The sequence below is a fragment of the Saccopteryx leptura genome, chromosome 2 (genome assembly GCF_036850995.1).
Source record: "Saccopteryx leptura isolate mSacLep1 chromosome 2, mSacLep1_pri_phased_curated, whole genome shotgun sequence".
Lineage (NCBI taxonomy): Eukaryota > Metazoa > Chordata > Mammalia > Chiroptera > Emballonuridae > Saccopteryx > Saccopteryx leptura.
Genome location: NC_089504.1, coordinates 364,730,204 through 364,751,275, shown reverse-complemented (window position 1 = coordinate 364,751,275; position 21,072 = coordinate 364,730,204). Strand labels below are relative to the sequence as shown.

Genomic DNA, 21,072 nt, shown 5'->3' with positions numbered 1-21,072 from the left:
TCTGTCCCTATCTATCCCTCTCTCTGACTCTATCTCTGTAAAAAAAATATATATATATATCATATTAAGTCTTAATTAGGTATAGAGTGATACAATGCATATTCTTCATGTCAACAGTTTATATTCCAAAGTTGTTATTTTTTTTTTAGATTTTATTTATTCATTTTAGAGAGAGAGAGAGAGAGAGAGAGAGAGAGGAGGAGCAGGAAGCATCAACTCCCATATGTGCCTTGACCAGGGAAACCAGGGTTTTGAACCGGCGACCTCAGAATTCCAGGTCAACGCTTTATGCACTGCGCCACCACAGGTCAGGCGTATTCCAAAGTTATTTTTGTGCAACTCTTTATTATAATGGCTTTCAATATTAGGCCCAAGGATGTGATTAGCAGTGCGTGCGAGGTAGACAGCCTGGGAGGGGAAGGGGGTCCGTGATGCACTGTGTGACAATAAGACGGGTCAGGGATACACGCCCCCCACTCACCACTGCTCTGTAACAGTCCTCAACATCACCCACACTTCAGGGCAAAGTTTCCCCCATGAGGCAGAAATGATAACGTTAGTAATCACAATGTTAGCAAGGTTTTCAGAGTTATGGCCAAATTTTACACCAAATGTGGTACCCACGTTACTTTACATGTCACTTAAAGGATAAGTCCACGATCAGCAAGAGGGAATCACAGCACTGGGGACTTGGGAGTGGCAGGGCCTCGGGTCCCCTTAAAGGGCTGGATAGCGTCAGGGACACGCTCAGTCAAGGGACGCTCTGCGCGATCAGGGACACTGCAGAGGGCTGCGCCCTAGAGAGCGTTACCATGTCCACGGCGCAGCTGTAGATGAGCTTCTCGGCAGTCACGCTGTTGATCTCGTCAATAAACCTCTGCTTGTCAGAGAAGAAGCGGGTCAGCTTTTCTGTGAGTTTCTTGCACATGGTGATGCAGAATTTATAGCGTTCATTCAGGTTCTTGACAACTGAAAAAAAGTTGAGAGAATTTAAATTTTCCTTCAGAAGTGACGTCACAATGACACGAAGCTTTCCTGACGGTTTAAGGGAAATGACACCGAGCGATTATTTTTAGAAAATGACTGGAAATCGATTCCTTCCCACGCTCCCTTTCTGGCGGGAAGACGGAGGAGGAGGCGTCTGACCGCCCTCCGTGTTGATGGAAGATGGAAGGGCAGAGGCAGAAGCAGAAGGCCGGCGGCCCCTCCCACCGGAGAAGGCGGGAACAGCGCCCGCCCAGCGCCCCACACCTTGTTTCACGGCCGTGGACGGACTCAGCTTCCCGGACTTGATCTGCGCTTTCGCGAGGTGCAGCGACGCGGCCAGCAGCTGCGCGGCCTTCATGTACAGCACCAGCTGCTCCACCTGCCTGCGCCCGGACAGAAGCACGTGAGCGGGAACCCCCAGCCCGGCTGGCCCCTGCGCCACGCCCAGTGCGGGACCCCCCCCCAGTGTCACTGCACGACAGGCGCAGCTAAACCTCAGTGGGGTCTCTCTGTCAACCCCCCCCCACTGTCACTGCACGACAGGCGCAGCTAAACCTCAGTGGGGTCTCTGTCAACCCCCCCCCCCACTGTCACTGCACGACAGGCGCAGCTAAACCTCAGTGGGGTCTCTGTCAACCCCCCCCCCAGTGTCACTGCACGACAGGCGCAGCTAAACCTCAGTGGGGTCTCTGTCAACCCCCCCCCCCAGTGTCACTGCACGACAGGCGCAGCTAAACCTCAGTGGGGTCTCTGTCAACCCCCCCCCCCAGTGTCACTGCACGACAGGCGCAGCTAAACCTCAGTGGGGTCTCTGTCAACCCCCCCCCCACTGTCACTGCACGACAGGCGCAGCTAAACCTCAGTGGGGTCTCTGTCAACCCCCCCCCCCCCCAGTGTCACTGCACGACAGGCGCAGCTAAACCTCAGTGGGGTCTCTGTCAACCCCCCCCCCCCCCCCCGCAGAACCTGCAGGGTATGGCCGCCCCCTCAGTCCTGGCTCAGGCGTCCAGTCCAGCCTGAGGAAATAACGCAGGGCCCGCGGCAAAGCGTTTAACGAGCTGCGATCCTCCCTTGAGAACAAGACCTCCCTCGACCGTGAGCGACAGGGGCTGGGGAACGCTGGGGGGAGGGACCTACCCCCAGTCCCTGCTCAGCTGGCCAATCTGGTCCACGACCACGCTCTCCTGGATCTGGTACACGGACACGGCGGAGCTGCAGAGCTCGGGGCCGCCCCGCCCCGTGGTCAGGTCCAGCACGCACTCGGTGAACGTCAGCATCAGGCTCAGGTGGCGCAAGGTGTCCGTGTGTTCCCGCTGCGCAGAGCGACCCGCCTTAGACACGCCCAGGGTGAGTGCACTGCCCATGTCACTGTCCTTGCCAACGTCAGGATGATGGCACGTGACAACATAATTTACGTCACATTTGAGGGAGACCGAGAAAGACTCTGAGGACTGCTTTTCCAATCTTAGATTGCGTTACACGTTTTCAAAATCACCACTGAACCCGTGTGTGCGTCATAACTCACATGTGAACTATTTCTCACTCACACAAGACAGAAATGCCAGAGGTCCCGCAGAAAGAGAAATGGACTCTTCAGCTGGTTTAGAGAACTAACCATCTAAACTGGAAACGTAGACTAAGCCAGCAGCGCACGCAGGGACCAAGGACACAGTGTGGCCCACGGAATGCCGGCCTCCAGTCGAGACTGAGAACAGAGCCGGTCTGGCCTTTCCAGTCACAATTTATTTCTTTGAACCTGAGTTCACCTGCATCATCTTTCTCTCATGGAAAAAAAAAGCTTAGAGAGCCTGACCAGGCAGTGGCGCAGTGGCTAAAGCGTTGGACTGGGATGCAGAGGACCCAGGTTCGAGACCTCGAGGTCACCAGCTTGAGTGCGGGCTCATCTGCTTTGAGCAAAAAGCTCACCAGCTTGAACCCAAGGTCGCTGGCTCCAGCAAGGGGTTACTCAGTCTGCTGAAGGCCTGCGGTCAAGGCACATATGAGAAAGCAATCAATGAACAACTAAGGCGTTGCAACGCGCAATGAAAAACTAATGATTGATGCTTCTCATCTCTGCTCCTGTCTGTCCCTGTCTATCCCTCTCTGTGACTCTCTGTCTCTGTAAAAAATAAAAATAAATAAAATTTAAAAAAAAATAAAAAATAAATAAAAAAATTAAAAAGAAAAGCTTAGAGAATAAAACTTTATGGTTTCAGGAGAAAGATTATACTTCAAAATTCCTGTAAGCAGTGAATCAACTTCAGATTAAAAAAATAAAGGACACAAAACCTCCACCAGCCACCTCCTGGCACCCAGAGCTTCTCCCGGGCACATGTCACAGCCTCGTTTCTCAGACAGAAGAGAAAGGGTGCGGGGAGGGAGGGAGGGACGTCAGAACGGCCCTGGCACTCTGTCTGCTCTCCCACCAGCACCAGCACCCCCTGTGGGCACACCCCGGTGGCACCAAGACAGTGTCACCGCGCCGTCTCCCTACCTCCATCAGCGTCTCCTCCGGCAGTTCTGGAGCCTCGAAGCTGATGAGCCCCTCCAGGCTGGGGGGGGAAGCACCATAAGGCATGTATCTCAGGCTTGGAGCCGCCTCCGCTCCTGGAGGGGGGGACCCCCAGCACGGCCCCGGCGGGGAGCCCATGCACACACGGCCGCTGGTGGAGCACAGGGAACCCCCGGAGCCGCTGGAGCCCACTGCAAGGGAACGGACACGGGCGCAGGGCCCAGAGTGAGTGCCTGGTCAGCCCCTGCCACGCCCACTGTAAAAGGAGCAAAGCACACAGCACAAGAGAAGTCGCTGATCCCCTATTTGGACATAGGAATAGGTGTATTTTTCCATGTTGACCTTTATTCCTTTTCTACATGTATATTTTACAGATATCATCATAGCCACTTTTTAAAATACTCTGTTTCTAATGAATTTATAGCATATACATGTCTTCTGTCCCACCATAACCATAAACTCAGTGGGCACAATAGCAGTTCACTACATTTATAAACGTAATGCTTATCTGAAATCATTAAAGTTTCACATTTTTTTATATCACAAATAACACTGTAATACAGTCCAAAGTTTTTCCCTTTTCTGAACAATTTGTGATTAATATTCCAAAGTGGTATTATCATCAGGAACGGGATGTCACAGAGCACACATGATGACCATTTTCCCAGCGCTGGGAGAAGTGCCACAGCTTGTAACACAGCTGAGAGCGAGCACAGAGCTGCCCAAGCCCAGCGCCACCGGCATTGGATTGTTGTACGTGCTGGCAAGCAGGCATAAAATGTTACTTTATTAAAATGCTACTTTGTTATCACTTAATACATTTAAAACCTTAGAAACAAGATTATTAGTTCTACTTCCTTTCTTGTTACCTATTTATATCCTCTGCTTACTAAGGTACTGAATCTTGATTCGTAACTTATTTCGCAGGAGAGAACTTGAAGGACCCCAGGTCCAATATATGAAGCAGTGTCACATGATGACTCCTTGCAAGTCCAATCTAAATACTTTCTTAAGTTTTGGCATTAATACTCTACTGACAGTGTATGTATGAGACAACAAATCCATCAGCTTGCCAATTGTGTATTAGGATTAATTGCAAAGTCAGGACCCAAAGTACAAAAAAAAAAAAAGGGGGTAAAACTTAGGATTCAAATATAGCAAAACAGAGATAAACAACAACCTCTCATTTGGTACCTTTACTGGATGTACCAAACAAGCCTCCGAATACGCTGGGAGCACCGCAGACGCAACCGGGCTCAGCACTGCAGTCACACTTCCTATACATTGTTGCAAGTATATAATAATACAGTACTTCTATTTCATAAAGGGTTTTTTTCCCACAAATATTGCCTCATTTACTCCTTAAAACCCTTTACGATAAAAAAATAAAAATATGTATTTCCTTGTCATTGGAAAGCGAACCCAACCTCCAGAGAGGTACGTGACTTATCTAAGCCGCACCGCCAGTCACCGTCAGAACACGGGACCCCACACACCAGCCAAACACCACGTGGGACAGCTCCTCACCTGAGGCCGCTCTTGTCCGAAGGACCATGTGGGCACAAGCAGGAGCCACGGCACTGTGTGGCGGAGACCCGACCGTGAACAGGACCGCCCTGGAACTTGCTGCTGTGCCCACGGGCGGGGCCAGCACACCACCACAGGCTCCCGCGGGGGCTGCCACAGAAAGGCACAAGCATCATGTCACTGTGACAGCGAGCACACTCGGGGGCGGGGTTACGGGGAGACCTGTACTTCTATACCAGGTTTCTTTCTTCCACAATAAGCATTTCATACAGATACCCTTTAAAAGTATTTTATGGTATAATTTCTGTGACTGTGAATCTTCTTCACATCAAAGCCTAGTATTCAGAGTAATTTCTGTTTACTTTTAAAAATACATGAACTGCACACAGTTGACACACCTGTTGAAGGTAATTTGAAAAAGTAGAAACCAAAAATGGTATAAAAATTTGAGGTAAGGCTGAGGAGATCAGGAGTCTCCATAGCAACAGAGCTATAGAAGGGCACAGAAAACTGAGTCCACGTACATTTACGCCACAGAATGGCACCCTGGCAACCGTCAGGAAGGAAGGTGGGACGGGTGTCAGAGGGGCCTGAGGAGCTCACTTGGGCCCAAATGAAGAGAGGGTAAAAATTCCCCCACCCACTAACCCAAGTAGAATCAATAAAAGTTGTCCTAAGTGTTTTTACACTCAAGCATCTGAAAAACATTACATTTCTGAGACCACAGAATGGAGGTAGTTAACAACATAAATCATAAATTTTAAGGAGAGACTCTGAACCAGATACAGAAAAAAAACTGCCTCATAGTGTCTATCTTATCTGCAATAGAGCATAAAAAATTTAAAACATTGAATTAATAGCAATAAAGTGGGCCCATAAAGACATTCTAGGAGCAAGGGAATAATAAGTGCAAATTAATTCAATAGTATCTACTGTTACACAAGATGTGAAAAATGACAGATACTCTCTTTAGTTGATGCATTATCTTTATGTCTTCATTTAGGCAGGTATGAAAATATTTAAAGACAGTCATGGGTATGTTTTAAAAACTAATGACTATTTCTTCCCTAAGTTTTTGCTTAAGGTTTTCCCACTATCAGTAGTTTTTATTTTCAGAAACTGAAACTTCATGATTAGAAAAAGACATTCATAATTTAAAATGGTGATAACCAAGTTCATGTGGTAGAAAGAAAAAAGAGGATAAAAATGATCAAAGATGTATTTTATGCCTAAAAATTAAGAAAATATCTGGTTTCATATTCATAAACTTGGACTTAACTTACAACACATTCACATAAATTTCTATGGAATTTAAACTTCTTTATAAAGGAGAATTAGAAATAGCAATTCTACATAATACGATCATTCAGGAAAGCTGTTTTCAGAAACTGTCCCAGCTCCCGCTTCCAGCAGGAGGCCCACAGAAGGGGAACTTCCAGAGGAGCACCACAGACTGCTCCCCGTGACACAATCACACCTGGTGGAAATGTTTAAAAAGCAGCCATTTCCTTTCTCTGGAAACTGTCCTGAGGGCACATGGGAATGAAGCACGTACATAAGCAGAGCGACTCACGTCTCAGCAAGCACCGTGTCCCCACCCAGCCCCTCTCACGCAGCGGGAGTTCTGAGCTAGGCCACTCCTCCCTCACCCCAGCTCACCTGTCACTAGGGGCAGAGGTCCCAGGCCGGGAGACACAGCCAAGAAGGCCAGAGGCTTCCACCCTGACCCAGCCAGCACCCAGCTCCCAAAGCAGGGCGCTGCTCTAAGAGAAATGGGTCACTGTCCTCATGTCCACTCTAGAGTAATGGGGTACAGCATCTCCCCGGAGGCTTGAAGGGGGCAGAGAGAAGAGATTCTGAAACTTTCTCCAAGGAAACTGACTCTACTTGAAACAGATCACGGGGAAGTTTAGGCCTCAGGGCACCGCTGAACACAATGAAGACTCTGATGGTCAGCAGAAAGGGAGGCTGGGATCTCCAGGAGAGAAACAAGCTAACAAAGAGACCGTCTCTTTAAGAGACGAACCAGGGAAGGAGATGCAAACAGGAGCCCTCCTCTGGTCAGAACAGGCTCAAAGAAGACCAGCTTCCGAGTCCACCTCAGTAAAAGGGCCAGAATTTAATTAAACAAGACAGTAACATAATTTATGCCACAACAATATATTGTCAAAAACAACAGTGCAGGCCTGACCAGGCAGTGGCGCAGTGCATAGAGCGTCGGACTGGGATGCGGAAGACCCAGGCTCGAGACCCCGAGGTTGCCAGCTTGAGCGCGGGCTCATCTGCTTTGAGCAAAGCTCACCAGCTTGGACCCAAGGTCACTGGCTCAAGCAAGGGGTTACTCGGTCTGCTGAAGGCCCACAGTCAAGGCACATATGAGAAAGCAATCAATGAACAACTAAGGTGTTGCAACGCGCAACGAAAAACTAAAGATTGATGCTTCTCATCTCTCCGTTCCTGTCTGTCTGTCCCTGTCTATCCCTCTCTCTGACTCTGTAAAACAAACAAACAAATAAACAACAAATAACCAACAGTGCAATCAGCTGTCGGTTAGTGGAGACCACCAGCTGGGTGTGGTATCGACAGAGGCAGACGGCCTAAGGATCAGAGGAACCGTCAGAGAGACCTTCTAAAGCCACTGTCACCGCATGGGAACTGTACACACGCTCAGGGCTGTGCCCTCTGAGAAATAACATTAGAGGCTTCACATTATGGGTCAAACAGACTGCACTGAAATAGTCCAGCCAAGATTACAAAATCAAAACCAACAAGCTGAAGGCTGAGGGACTAGGGCTTCAACATCCAGAACTACCACAAAAATGTTACAGAAAATGTCTAGCTTCCATGGTGTCTGCAAACAAATGACAGAATTACCACACACATGAAGAAAGGGGCAACGGAAACTGCCCTCAAGAGGCTCAACTGTCAAAATTAGCAAGCAAAGACTTAAGAGCAGCTATATTAAACATGTTAAACAACTAAAGGAACCCACACTTAAAAAGTAAAGAGGCCCTGGCCGGTTGGCTCAGCGGTAGAGCGTCGGCCTGGTGTGCGGGGGACCCGGGTTCGATTCCCGGCCAGGGCACATAGGAGAAGCGCTCATTTGCTTCTCCACCCCCCCCCCCCCGTTCCTTCCTCTCTGTCTCTCTCTTCCCCTCCTGCAGCCAAGGCTCCATTGGAGCAAAGATGGCCCGGGCGCTGGGGATGGCTCCTTGGCCTCTGCCCCAGGCGCTAGAGTGGCTCTGGTCGCAGCAGAGGGAAGCCCCGGAGGGGCAGAGCATCGCCCCCTGGTGGGCAGAGCTTCGCCCCTGGTGAGCGTGCCGGGTGGATCCTGGTCGGGCGCATGCGGGCGTCTGTCTGACTGTCTCTCCCCGTTTCCAGCTTCAGAAAAATACAAAAAAAAAAAAAAAAAAAAAAAAGGTAAAGGAAAGCACAATGACCATGTCTCATCAGATGAAGAATATCAATAAAAAGAGAACTTATTACAAAAGAACCAAATGGAAATTCTGGAGTGAAAATGAACAATAACTAAGTGAAAAAAATCACTAGAGAGACTCAATAGATTTGAATTGGCAGAAGAATCCATGAACTTGAAGATCAATCAATAGAGATTATGCAATCTGAAAAAGAGAAAAAGAGAATGAACTAAAATGAACAAAGCCTTAGTGAAATTAAAATACCATTAAATATACCTATTTATGGGTAATGAAAGTACCAGAGGAGAGTAGAGACAGAAAGAAGCAGAAAGAAAATTCCAAGAAAAATAATGGCCAAGAACTTCTCAAGTTTGATGAAAAACATTGACCTACAAATCAAAGCTCAACAAACTTGGAGTAAGATAAACTCAAAAAGGTCCACACCCAGAAACATCACAGTAAAATAATAAAGGACAGAGACTAAGAGAAAAATCTTGAGACTTCTCACATACAAAGGAACTCAATAGAATTAACGCTAACTTACAATGCGAAACAATGGAGGACAGTGGGCAGTGGGATGGCAGATTTAAACAGCTGAAAATACACAATATATATGTCTAAGCAGAAGGTTTTCTTTTTGTTGTGTAGTTTTATTTTTTGATTAATTTACAGAGCATTCACTTCTGAACCAACTTTGCTTACTTTTGAAATATGCCAAGTTAGTCTTCTAAAACTGGCAGATTGTTAGCAAAGAGTTAAAAATCACTCTGGACATGCTAAAGCCTTCTTATGCTTTAGTGCCTCTTATGATTTATTCTTTACACTTAGTAAATCACAAGATACTTGCAATATTGGAATGACACATTGACACATTTATTCTGTGTTTTCTATAGAAATGTAAGTATCTCTTAAAACTTCCCACCTTCCCAAGAGTAGAAATGGAGATTCCTCTAACACCATAAGGAGCCCTTCCTTCTCATCACTGTTGGCTTTCGTTGGGAATAGCTGAAGTTATGTAAGGTCTGGTGATATCAAACAGTTCAGATCAAAAACTACACTTCCACACGAGCACTTCCCAGCTTCCTCCACCATTCTCCGGCTTAGCGGTGTAGCAGAGGATCCAAAGGGGACACAGAATCCATGTGAGGGAAGGAGGTGGGCAGAGGGGGCTCGTGTTACTGTAGTCAGGCTCTGATGCTGGTGCACTGGGTAGCTCATCTTGTTACTGAAAGAAAGATGACCCACTAGCCATCCTGGTGACAGCTGGTGCACCACAGACATCCTTCCTCCTGGCTTCCCTCGTCAGGAAAGTGCACACCACCTTCCCAGACTGGCATCATGACAACAGCACCCATCTAAACAGTGGTCACGAAAGACTCCCCTTTCAACGCCACGCCACTGGACACAAAGAGCGTTCCCAGGGAGAGTTATCATGCGGCTGCCGCTCAGCGACTCAGAGCACATGGTCTTCCGAGGTGAGTCAGGGTCAGACCAGACGTCACAGCTGACAGTGCCTGGGGAGGCAGTGGTGGTGACAGACACCCCTCAATAAGTTTCAATGACTGAAACCCAGCAAAGTAGTTGGCCAGTCACAAATGGAATAAAATTAACAACCAAATGAAATTCAGTGGACTCACAAATATATGGGAATAAAACAACTTCCAAATAACCAATAGTCAAAGAACTGCAGAAATATCTGAAGCACTAATAACTGAGAATTTTTCAAAATTAATGACGAAGCAAAGCTCAGCTCAGGAAGCTCAGAACACCAAGCAAGATGAACACCAAAAACTCCCTACCTAGGCCCCTCATCTTCAATCAGCAGAAAACCAGAGACAAAGAACACTCCATACCTAGGCCCCTCACTTCAAACAGCAGAAAACCAGAGACAAAGAACGATCCTGGAATAAGCCAAAGGAAAGAAACGCCCCCTGACCAACAGAGCAGAGGTGAGGGCAGCTGGCCCTCTGCAGAACCACGCAGGAGGGAGCGACAGAAGCAGGTGAGGGCAGCTGGCGCTCTGCAGAACCACGCAGGAGAGAGTGACAGAAGCAGGTGAGTGCAGCTGACCCTCTGCAGAACCACGCAGGAGGGAGTGACAGAAGCAGGTGAGGGCAGCTGGCGCTCTGCAGAACCACGCAGGAGAGAGCGACAGAGAAGCAGAGGTGAGGGCAGCTGACCCTCTGCAGAACCACGCAGGAGGGAGCGAAGAAGCAGGTAGTCCTACGACATTCCCTTCGATTGGAACCCATGTGCCAGCAGATACCTGCTAGTCCAGAAAACCTCTTCCCTTCGGATAGAAGATCACACTGTGTCACAAGAGACCTCGGCCTATAAGTTCCCAGAGATGCTGACCCGAGAGGAAACCAACCTTCAGGAAGTTCTCGTGGCTTCCGGAAACCCCTGTTCCCTCCACACATTTGGCACATAGAAAGGTATAAAACAGTAGAAACGCTGGGACAGTCGAGGCTGGGGGCCGAGTCCCAGCGGTGTGTCTACTCATTTCTTGCTCCTGTGTCAAGATCTTTAATAAACAATGATGATTTTTAAAATTTATAGAGAAAACAAGAGCAAAGAGGTTACAATAGTGATTCTGAAGTTTAAGTGCCCTCGATAATCACATAGGGAGCTTGTTAAAGAGATGGATACCTAGAATCCATTTTCAGAAAACTTGATTAAACAAGTCTGGTTAGGATCTGGAGCAGGCGTCCCCAAACTGCAGCCCCCTGAGGCCATTTATCCGGCCCCCGCCGCACTTCCGGAAGGGGCACCTCTTTCACTGGTGGTCAGTGAGAGGAGCACTGCATGTGGCGGCCCTCCAACGGTCTGAGGGACAGTGAACTGGCCCCCTGTGTAAAAAGTCTGGGACCCCTGGCCTGGAGCCTGCCCTTCGCTCTCACTGTCTGACAAGCAGTCTGAGTATCTGAGTAATCCAGATGCGGATCTACAGACACGAGCGTCCCTGGATCTCAGGCGACCGGTTGCTCTTTATAGGATCTCCTTGCTGTGTAAGAAATGCTCGAGTCCATGTACGTTTAGTCTAACTTCAGTCAGTGTTATCCTAGCTACCGATAAAAACGACTGTGGTCAGAACTCCTCTGACTCACGGGCTGCTGTTGATCATCAAGAGGCTGAACAGGCCCATCTCGACGGGCTCCTGAGAGAGCAGAGAAAATGGCAGAGACAGGACAAAGCAATCTGGGTCAGTAAACTCACGCTCAATCAACAGAAGCAGGTAAGTAGAATAATTACCCCCAGCTCCATCCAAAGACACCCCTGTCCTGACCCCTGGAACTTCTAATGTGCTGTTACACGGCAAATGGAAATGAAAGTTGCAGATGGAACTAGAATTACTAATCAACAGACCTTAAAATTCAAAGAGAGAATCCTGGGTTATCTGGTGAGTCCCATGTAACCAATCACAAGGGTCCTTTCAATGCAGAATAGGGAGGCGGGTCAGAGTCTAGACTGGCCACTGTTGGCTTTCAAGATGGAAGGGGCCATGAGCCAAGGAATGAGGGCAGCCCTGGAGGCTGAAGATGCCTCTCCCCTAGAGCCTCCAGGGGGGACACAGCCCTGCTGACACCGGACGCTAGCCCAGTGAGACCTACTTCCGACTCTGACCCCCCAGAACTGTCAGACAATACATGTATGCTGTTTTCAGCTACCAAGCTTGTGGTAATTTGTTATAGCAGCAATAGGAAATTATTGCATTTGCTAACAAATTACTTGCTCCCTGCCCTCCCCCCAAAAAACCAAACAGGTTTTTCTTACCTATATCCATTGGCCGCTCAGTATTTAAACTGTCTGTGCTGCCCTGATGTCCACCCAAAGGGGCCTTCACTTGTTGATCAGACAATTTCCCAGCACTGACAGATCTAAAAAGAAAAGAGTGATGCTAATATCGTAAAAGTATACTTTTAAACAGTCCAGACACTTAAATAATAAGGACTTAAGCCAAGCCATAAAAGGGTTACTGGAAGTCAGAGAAAAGGAGACAAAAAATAGATCCCAAACAATTTAAGGTAGAGCTAAACTTCATTGACCAAAATAAACAAGAGGCAGAAACAGAATACTCAGGAAATTCAGCAAGAGCTCTGCATTTACAGTCATGGCACACAACTACGGTTCTCAGGGACTCGGAATGTACACAGTCCACCTCCAGCTACTGAACTACTCCGGCCTGGTGATTTTTATAATAGAAACGTATGTATTATCAGTTTTCCTGTTTAAAGCTGGAAGGAAATAGTGTCCTTTACCTGCCAAACACCGCCTTGTTCTGCTGCTCGGACTTCTGCCTCTCACTGCCCTGTCCTGACAGACAGCGAGAGCCTTCTCGTGGGTCACTCCCCTCTTTAGACTGCCCTTCAGAAGGCCCGTGGCGAGGAACCAAGGCTAGCAGGTTGGAAGATGCTTGTGTTTTAGGGATTTTGAAAGGAGCTGTGGTCTAAAGAAACACACGTAAGCTCGTTATTGTGATGTAGGAAGCACTCAGTGTTGTCAGGCAGCGTGGCCCTGTGGTCAGCACAGACTCTGCAGTCCGGCACACCAGGGTTCAAATACTGGCTCTTCTACTTCCAGCCCTCTGACTGTGAACAGTTCAGTGGGATAACGTACACAAAGTGTTCAGCAAGTCAAGGACCTGCCCACCTGCTACCTGGCACTCAGCAAACAGTCCTTCACCTGTGCTGGTCTCTTTAGGAATCCTCTCTGTAAAGTGCTTGCTGTACTAGCTCATCACCTACTGTGGAGCTTCAGCTAAGCCTCCCCCTTAGACAAGGCCCCATGGAGCTTACCAGAACCCTGCTCTTTCGGTTTGAACTGCCCAAACCAGCCTTAGCCAGGAACACCAGAAGACCCCACCCACGACCCTTAATGAAGGCGTGTGCCCAGGAGTCTCTCCCTGTCTGCACGTGTCTGTGCCTCCCCCTCGCCCACCTCCACCCCCAGGTGTGCAGGGCATCTCCTTCAGGACCTGAGTAACAGACGTCCACTTCAGCTTCTCTCTGGTCTGCCGCTGACCTGGGCTCTCCGCCTGGCGCCCTGGGCCCCCCTGGGCAGAGGTGGATCTAACGAAGTCCTAACACCTCCAGAGGGTCTGACAGACGCACCTTAGTAGGAGAGCCGATGATCGTTGGTAAAGGGGTTTTGAAGAACCAGTCAGAGCTGCGCGGAGAGGGGCCCGTGTGCTTGGTGGGAGACGTGCCCAGACTGCCGGGCCGACCGGGCTGTGGCGAGCAGCTGTGCCCAGCCCCAGAGTGGGACGGACACACGGGGTCCGAGTGCTGCTTCCTGAGCTTCTGCTTGTTCTGGTAGATGTCAGTGAGGGTGGGGGCGCTCTGCAGTCTCGCCCCCAGCAAGAAAGACTGTGGGGATGGAGCCTGTGGCACGGAGGAACCTACCGGAAGAAGGGTGCAGTGTGAGCCCATGTGGGGACGGGTGCAGTGTGAGCCCGTGTGGGGACGGGCGCGGCGGCGTCAGCAGACAATCCCTAACATGAGAACCCCGACTGCCTCACCTCTCAGGACACACTCTGAAGTGTGTGCTTGGCACCCTTTACAGTGACGAGAACACTGCCGTTGGTTTTCATAGAGGTTGACAATCCCTATATTAACTGTTTTTATCAGCAGATAACTCAGATTAATCCAAGGTCTAATTAGGACCAAAGAGAATTATACAGTAAAGGGACCACGTTAATGAAGACAACAAACACTGACAATGAACAAGATGATTTCTACCCTTTCTACAAATTTGTACTCGAGCATATCCATGTGATTACTTCCTTTTCTCACATTGCAACTAAAATAAACTTTTCAAACTAACTCAGAATAATCTTTTATTTAAAAAATACACATAAAATGTAAGAAAGAGAATTAGATAATACATTTTTCCTAGACTTTATTTTAAATTTGCTTAAAAATTACAAGCTTTAAAAAAAAACCCACAAAAAAACAAGCTTGCCTGACCAGTGGAGGCATGGTGGATAGAGTGTTGATCTGGGTCACTGAGGTCCCAGGTTCCAAACTTAGGTCACTGGCTTGAGCGCAGGCTCGCCGGCTTGATGTGGGGTCGCAGGCTTGAGTGTGGGATCACAGACATGATCCCATGGTCACTTGCTTGAGCCCAAAGGTCACTGGCTTGAAGCTTAAGGTCAATGGCTTGAGCCCAAGGTCACTGGTTTGAACAAGGGGTCACTGGGGCCCTGGCCAGTTGGCTCAGTGGTAGAGCATCGGCCTGGTGTGCAGGAGTCCTGGGTTCGATTCCCGGTCAGGGCACACAGGAGAAGCGCCCATCTGCTTCTCCACCCCTCCCCCTCTCCTTCCTTTCTGTCTCTTCCCCTCCCGCAGCCAGGGCTCCATTGGAGCAAAGATGGCCCGGGCGCTGGGGATGGCTCTGTGGCCTCTGCCTCAGGCGCTAGAATGGCTCTGGATGCAACAGAGCGACGCCCCAGAGGGGCAGAATATCGCCCCCTGGTGGGCATGCTGGGTGGATCCCGGTCGGGAGCATGCGGGAGTCTGACTGCCTCCCCATTTCCAGCTTCGGAAAAATGAAAAAAAAAAAAAAAATGCAAGGGGTCACTGGGTCAGCTTCAGCCCTCCAGTCAAGGCACATATGAGAAGCAATCAATGAATAACTAAAGTGACACAATTATCAGTTGATACTTCTTATCTCTCTCCCTTCCTGTCTCTTTCCTTCTCTTTCTCTCAAAAAAAAAAAGTTTATGGGTAATTTATATATATTGTCAATTTCATTAAAGAAATTCATTAAAACAAAGTATCCAATTCTCTACAAAGAAAAGAGCTGTCCAGATATTCCCGACTCTCGCTGGGATGCTCTACAAGAGCCTGGGAGACAGTCTGATATGCTCCACAGGCGCCGACGGTGAGTGAGGGGATTCACCACACAGACCTCGCTGCTGCCAACGTAATGTCCACTAAGCTTGAGCTCCGGTTACAAATTCTGTGGCACTTCTTGCAAGTCAAACTACTACCAATAACACTAAGAACACAGAAGTCTTCTTAGAGATCTATAACTATCATCTTTCCAAAAACGGACACCAGTAGGAGCTTCTGATATTGACCACTCCTGGCTTAATCTCATCCTAAATTTGATATTTAATTTTTAAGAACTGAGTTCTGCCAAACACCCACCCACATATATGTATACACATACACAATACACACATACACAAATAAATAAAATTAGTGGCAAAGTGTTATGATCCAGAGAAAGGTAAGTTTTATGCTTTCCTAAGTGACACAGAATTCCTTTCATTGACCAACTCCTCCAATGCACACACAATAACATCTGACTTGCACACACAATAACATCTGACTTGCACACACAATAACATCGGACTTGCACACACAGTACCATCGAACTTACACACACAGTGACATCTGACTTGCACACACAGTGACATCTGACTTGCACACACAGTGACATCGGACTTGCACACACACCTTTGGAGGCACATGTTATATAAGGTCTACCAGAAAGTTCTGTCCGTTTCTGTCACAAGTTTCGACACGTAAACACGTTTATTTGGCGCACGTGTGCCTATTTTTATCACTTAATGTATACATACTGACGTAGCAAATTAACTAAAACAAAGTTGATTCACGTTAGTCTTATGTGTGAAGTGATAGTGTACCCATGGAAAGTTCATTTACGCCACTGTATTGTATACGAATTTCACCAAGAAAGAAATGCTACAGAAGCATGTAGAAATTTATTGAAAGTGTTTGGTGAAGGTACAGTTTCTGATAGGACATGCAGAAGATGGTTCGAAAAATTTGAAAAAGGTGATTTCGACCTTTCTGATAAGCCACGTTCTGGGCGACCATCTTTGATAGATGACGATGTTGTTAAGACCATGTTGAAGCAAGATCCTTTTCTGACAACATCAGATTGCAGAAAGACTTAATTCAGCTCAGCAAACCATTTCGGACCATATTTGGAAGATAGGATTAGTGTGGAAATATATTATTTAATAAAGCTTATTGACAGTAAGAAAAATTTGTATTTTTACTCCAAAAACAGACAGAACTTTTCCAGTAGACCTTAATTAAGCAAATAAACATCAATATTTCTTGTTTTACTTAATGCTAAATGGTAGCTCTTATTAAGAACAGTATTAATCAAAGTAACAAAATTTCATTTCTCAGACTAATTTTCATTATCTTTGTGACAATGACCAAAATTTAGCTAAATTACTTAATTCCTAAAAGTTATTTTTATAAAAGGCTCATACAAAAAAAAATAAAATAAATAAATAAATAAATAAATAAATAAAAGGCTCATACACCCAAAAAGAGACGTTCGATTGGCCGACTGCTAAAATATAATCACCAAGACTGCAGAGTGGAGAAAATGTTTCATGTCAACTGCTTTCTTGCTAAGACTAGAAAAAGGTAACTGAAAGGCACCGTCACAGGGTCACAATGGCCCCTCGTACCTGACGAGCTTCTGCTCCGGGGTTCGTGGCCCTGAGGGTGTCCACAGCAGCACTGACCGCACAGCTCGGGGATGGTGCCAACTAGAGACAGAGACGGAGAGAGATGACTCAAACCCAACAGACAACGGAAACACACCACACGCACAAACTGCACACCACATTATAGCTTATAAAACATAACTAGCAAAGATTTAGTTCAGCTAACACGAAGCAACCCATGTGCTGGGCACACTGAGATCGAAGTACCTATGATCTGCCTTAAGACAAGGTCAGTGGGAAAGGCAGGTGCGTATGCATGCCCGCAGCAGGCCCCTCTTCAACCCGGCGGCACGAAGAGCGCGGTCTTGGTGCCCGGCCCTGTGGAGCCGACGGCCCAGTGCCGTCCCTCCGACCCACCACCTCCTGCTGGCGTGCTCCCAGGGCTGCCCCTGGCCACCACGGCACAGCCGGGGCACTGACTCCGGCCTCTTCGGGCAGGTCAGGAACCGTGGACCACTTAGTGCTTGGGGTCACCCCTTGGACGGGCCGCCTTCTCAGACCCCGCTGCAGCAGCACCCTCCCCGCCCGGGGTCACACGTGCACAGTGGCCCTGCTTCTTCCCCGGCACATGTCACAGCTGTCATCCCACCTGTCCCACACATCTCTGCATCTCACTTCCTCGCAGGGACCTCTGGGAACCCAACCCACATAAAAGAGAGGCGGGAGGGCCTCAGGGAGATCACGCAGACAAGGCCAGGTCTGTAAAACAAGAGGCCCTGACCACGTGGTTAGGTAGGCGGGCAAAGGTTAGACCCTGGGGACAGCCTTCTCCTAGAGTGCAGGGTAAGTTTGGAACTTGTGTCTGGCGACCTTGGAGCCCCTCAGGCGCTGCAGAGGGGCTGGAGCAGGGCCAAGATTCTGTCTGAAAAGAAAATTTCAGCTAGGCCCTGGCCGGTCTGCTCAGTCAGTAAGAGCGTCGACCTGACGTGCCAAGGCTGTGGGTTCAAGCCCCCGTCGGGGGACATACAGGAAGCAACCAGTGAGTGCACAACTAAGTGGAATAACAAACAAATGCTTCTCTCTCTAAAACCAATTAAAAAATTTTCAGCTAAAAACAGCTTCAAAACCACTGCAACAGGTGAGGTGGCGATATAAACTTTTCTTTGAGAGAGATGGAGGGAGGGAGGGAGGGAGGGATGGGAAGGAGAGAAAGAGAGAAGGAGAGAGAAACATTGACTTGTTCCCCTTAGCTGTGCAGCCACTGATTACCCTGAATGGGGCTCAAACCAGTGCCCTCAGGATAGAGCCACAGCCCCCAAGATCAAGATGACCCCAGGACTGACCCAGTGCCCTCGGCACTGGTGACCCAGGCTCAAGCTGGTGCCTGTGGTGCTCCAGGACGACGCTCTATCCACTGCAGCACCAGCCAGGGCCAGTGATACAAACCCTTTTTTTCTTTGTATTTTTCTGAAGTTGGAAACGGGGAGGCAGAGACAGACTCCCGCATGCGCCTGGCTGGGATCCACCCGGCACGCCCATCAGGGGGCAATGCTCTGCCCATCTGGGGCATCCTCTGCTGCAACCAGAGCTATTCTAGCGCCTGAGGCAGAGGCCACAGAGCCATCCTCAGAGCCCGGGCCAACTTTGCTCCAATGGAGCCTCGGCTGTGGGAGGGGAAGAGAGAGACAGAGAGGAAGGAGAGGGGGAGGGGTGGAGAAGCAGATGGGCGCTTCTCCTGTGTGCCCTGGCTGGGAACTTTTTTTTAAACCATTATCATTGTGGCTTTTTTGTTTTGGAGTCAGGGCTTCCAGGCACTACTTCGATCACTCTCGCTCTGCCTCCCCCAGGGTTCCTTCCCGCCCCTCCGTCCACCCCAGCAGTCCTGAGGGTGGTGGCCCTCTCCTTTTAAAGACATACAGAATATATATTTTTAATATGTGTGTATACATACATAAATACATTTTTTTCCTTTTTTTCCCGCAATTTCGAGACCTGTCACCCTGGGCCCTCTCTCTAACCCCTTTTCTTACTCACCATACCGTGCTATTCCCCCAAGGTCTGCTCTGGCCTCTCTCACCTGTACTCCAAACCTGAAGCATTTTGTATGTCTCTTAGCTTCACCAACACTGTGCTTTGCATTTTGTTTTATGATAGGTGGCGATTTTGTAGTTGCTTTTGTTTTATTATTTGCTTTTGCTTTGTTAGTTTTAGCATTTTTTCTTGTTGCTGCATATGGATTCCAAGAGGGGCAGGAAGACTGTAGGGAAGCCCACCCAAGCCCCCCCCCCAGTGAGACCGCTGAGGGGTGCAACGAGGGCTGTTAGGGACACTCACGTCTCTCAAGCCCCATAAATCTGAGTGCTGAGCAGGGTAGGCATTTTAGGTACTTTAACCTAGGATTTCTGACTTTGTGTGTAGAGCCCAAAGCTACTGGAGATAAGTATTATCCATAAGATCCACTTGTCAACAGACATCCTGACAGACTTACGGAGATTCTCAAGAGGGGCTAGGGAGTAGGGTATACTTAGAGGGGGGTGGAGAATGTGGTTCCTAATCAGCTGAGACCCAATGCCACCATGAGCCAAAGTTCCTAAAGAGAACGTCATGTCAGAAGTGTCACAGTGTAAAAAGGCTGAAAGCAACGGCTCTAAATTCTGCTTACCCAAAGGGGAAGGTGAGTAAGGCCTGGAAGACCCAGTGGACAGTCTTCGTCCGACTGTCGGTGCCGTGTCCGCTGGCGCTGGGGAGCAGGACCCTGCCCGGAGAAAGCCCACGGGGCTGGTGCTAGACCTGCGCACCACTGCGGACCTGAAAGGGGACACAGGCGGTGCTCCGGCAGGCCCTCGGGGACAAGGGCACAGCTGCTCGGAGTTGTCGGCCCTCTGACAGCAGGAGCACCTACGTCCACCCACCGCAGCAGGCCCTCAGGGACAAGGGGCACCGCTGCTCGGAGTTGTCGCCCTCTGACAGCAGGAGCACTACCTCCACCCACCGCAGCAGGCCCTCGGGGACAAGGGGCACCGCTGCTCGGAGTTGTCGCCCTCTGACAGCAGGAGCACCTACGTCCACCCACCGCAGCAGGCCCTCGGGGACAAGGGGCACCGCTGCTCGGAGTTGTCGCCCTCTGACAGCAAGCACCACCTCCACCCACCGCAGCAGGCCCTCGGGGACAAGGGGCACCGCTGCTCGGAGTTGTCGCCCTCTGACAGCAGGAGCACTACCTCCACCCACCGCAGCAGGCCCTCGGGGACAAGGGGCACCGCTGCTCGGAGTTGTCGCCCTCTGACAGCAGGAGCACTACCTCCACCCACCGCAGCAGGCCCTCGGGGACAAGGGGCACCGCTGCTCGGAGTTGTCGCCCTCTGACAGCAGCAGCACTACCTCCACCCACTGCAGCAGGCCCTCGGGGACAAGGGGCACCGCTGCTCGGAGTTGTCGGCCTTCTGACAGCAGGAGCACCTACGTCCACCCACCGCAGCAGGCCCTCGGGGACAAGGGGCACCGCTGCTCGGAGTTGTCGCCCTCTGACAGCAGCAGCACTACCTCCACCCACCGCAGCAGGCCCTCGGGGACAAGGGGCACCGCTGCTCGGAGTTGTCGCCCTCTGACAGCAGCAGCACTACCTCCACCCACTGCAGCAGGCCCTCGGGGACACGGGGCACCGCTGCTCGGAGTTGTCGGCCTTCTGACAGCAGGAGCACCTACGTCCACCCACCGCAGCAGGCCCTCGGGGACACGGGGCACCGCTGCTCGGAGTTGTCGGCCCTCTGACAGCAGGAGCACCTACGTCCACCCACCGCAGCAGGCTTCGGCTCCCAGAAACGTACAGAAATCTCTCACCCACCACTGAACATTTACTTGCTTTCTTTTTTTAAAAAATAAATGTTATTTATGATTTCAGTGAGAGAGGAAGGGGGGCGGGGGGGGGGAGAGCGAGAGAGAGACAGACAGACAGACGGGAACATTCAGCTGTTCCTGGATGTGCCCTGACTGGGGATCAAACCGGCCAGATGTTGCTTGTTCCAGATTTTAGGCAAGTCTGAAACAGGAGGCAACAGAGGCTATTTGCATGGAAAAGCTATTTGCAGGGAAAAGCCACTAGCTGTCTAGGGTGGGACAGCAAGCTGGGTGGGGCAGGACCTCAGGAGATCATCAGGGCGGGGCAAAGGGTGTGAGCGGCTTGACCAGGACTC

The 21,072-nt window shown here is 49.5% G+C and overlaps 1 protein-coding gene across 2 annotated transcripts in view; it reads right to left on the bottom strand.

Annotated features, from left to right (window-relative positions):
* The window catches only part of ULK2 (unc-51 like autophagy activating kinase 2), a 54,322-nt gene that overhangs the window by 5,255 nt on the left and 27,995 nt on the right, over positions 1 to 21,072 (bottom strand). For both annotated transcript variants that reach the window (XM_066364987.1, XM_066364988.1), the window contains exons 16-25: positions 19,542 to 19,687; positions 16,901 to 16,981; positions 13,554 to 13,840; positions 12,702 to 12,889; positions 12,217 to 12,320; positions 5,027 to 5,176; positions 3,482 to 3,690; positions 2,125 to 2,300; positions 1,252 to 1,370; positions 812 to 969 (exon numbers count right to left, since the gene is read on the bottom strand). In XM_066364987.1, the coding sequence (XP_066221084.1) occupies positions 812 to 969; positions 1,252 to 1,370; positions 2,125 to 2,300; positions 3,482 to 3,690; positions 5,027 to 5,176; positions 12,217 to 12,320; positions 12,702 to 12,889; positions 13,554 to 13,840; positions 16,901 to 16,981; positions 19,542 to 19,687 (1,618 nt within the window). The remainder of the gene's footprint in view (positions 1 to 811; positions 970 to 1,251; positions 1,371 to 2,124; positions 2,301 to 3,481; positions 3,691 to 5,026; positions 5,177 to 12,216; positions 12,321 to 12,701; positions 12,890 to 13,553; positions 13,841 to 16,900; positions 16,982 to 19,541; positions 19,688 to 21,072) is intronic.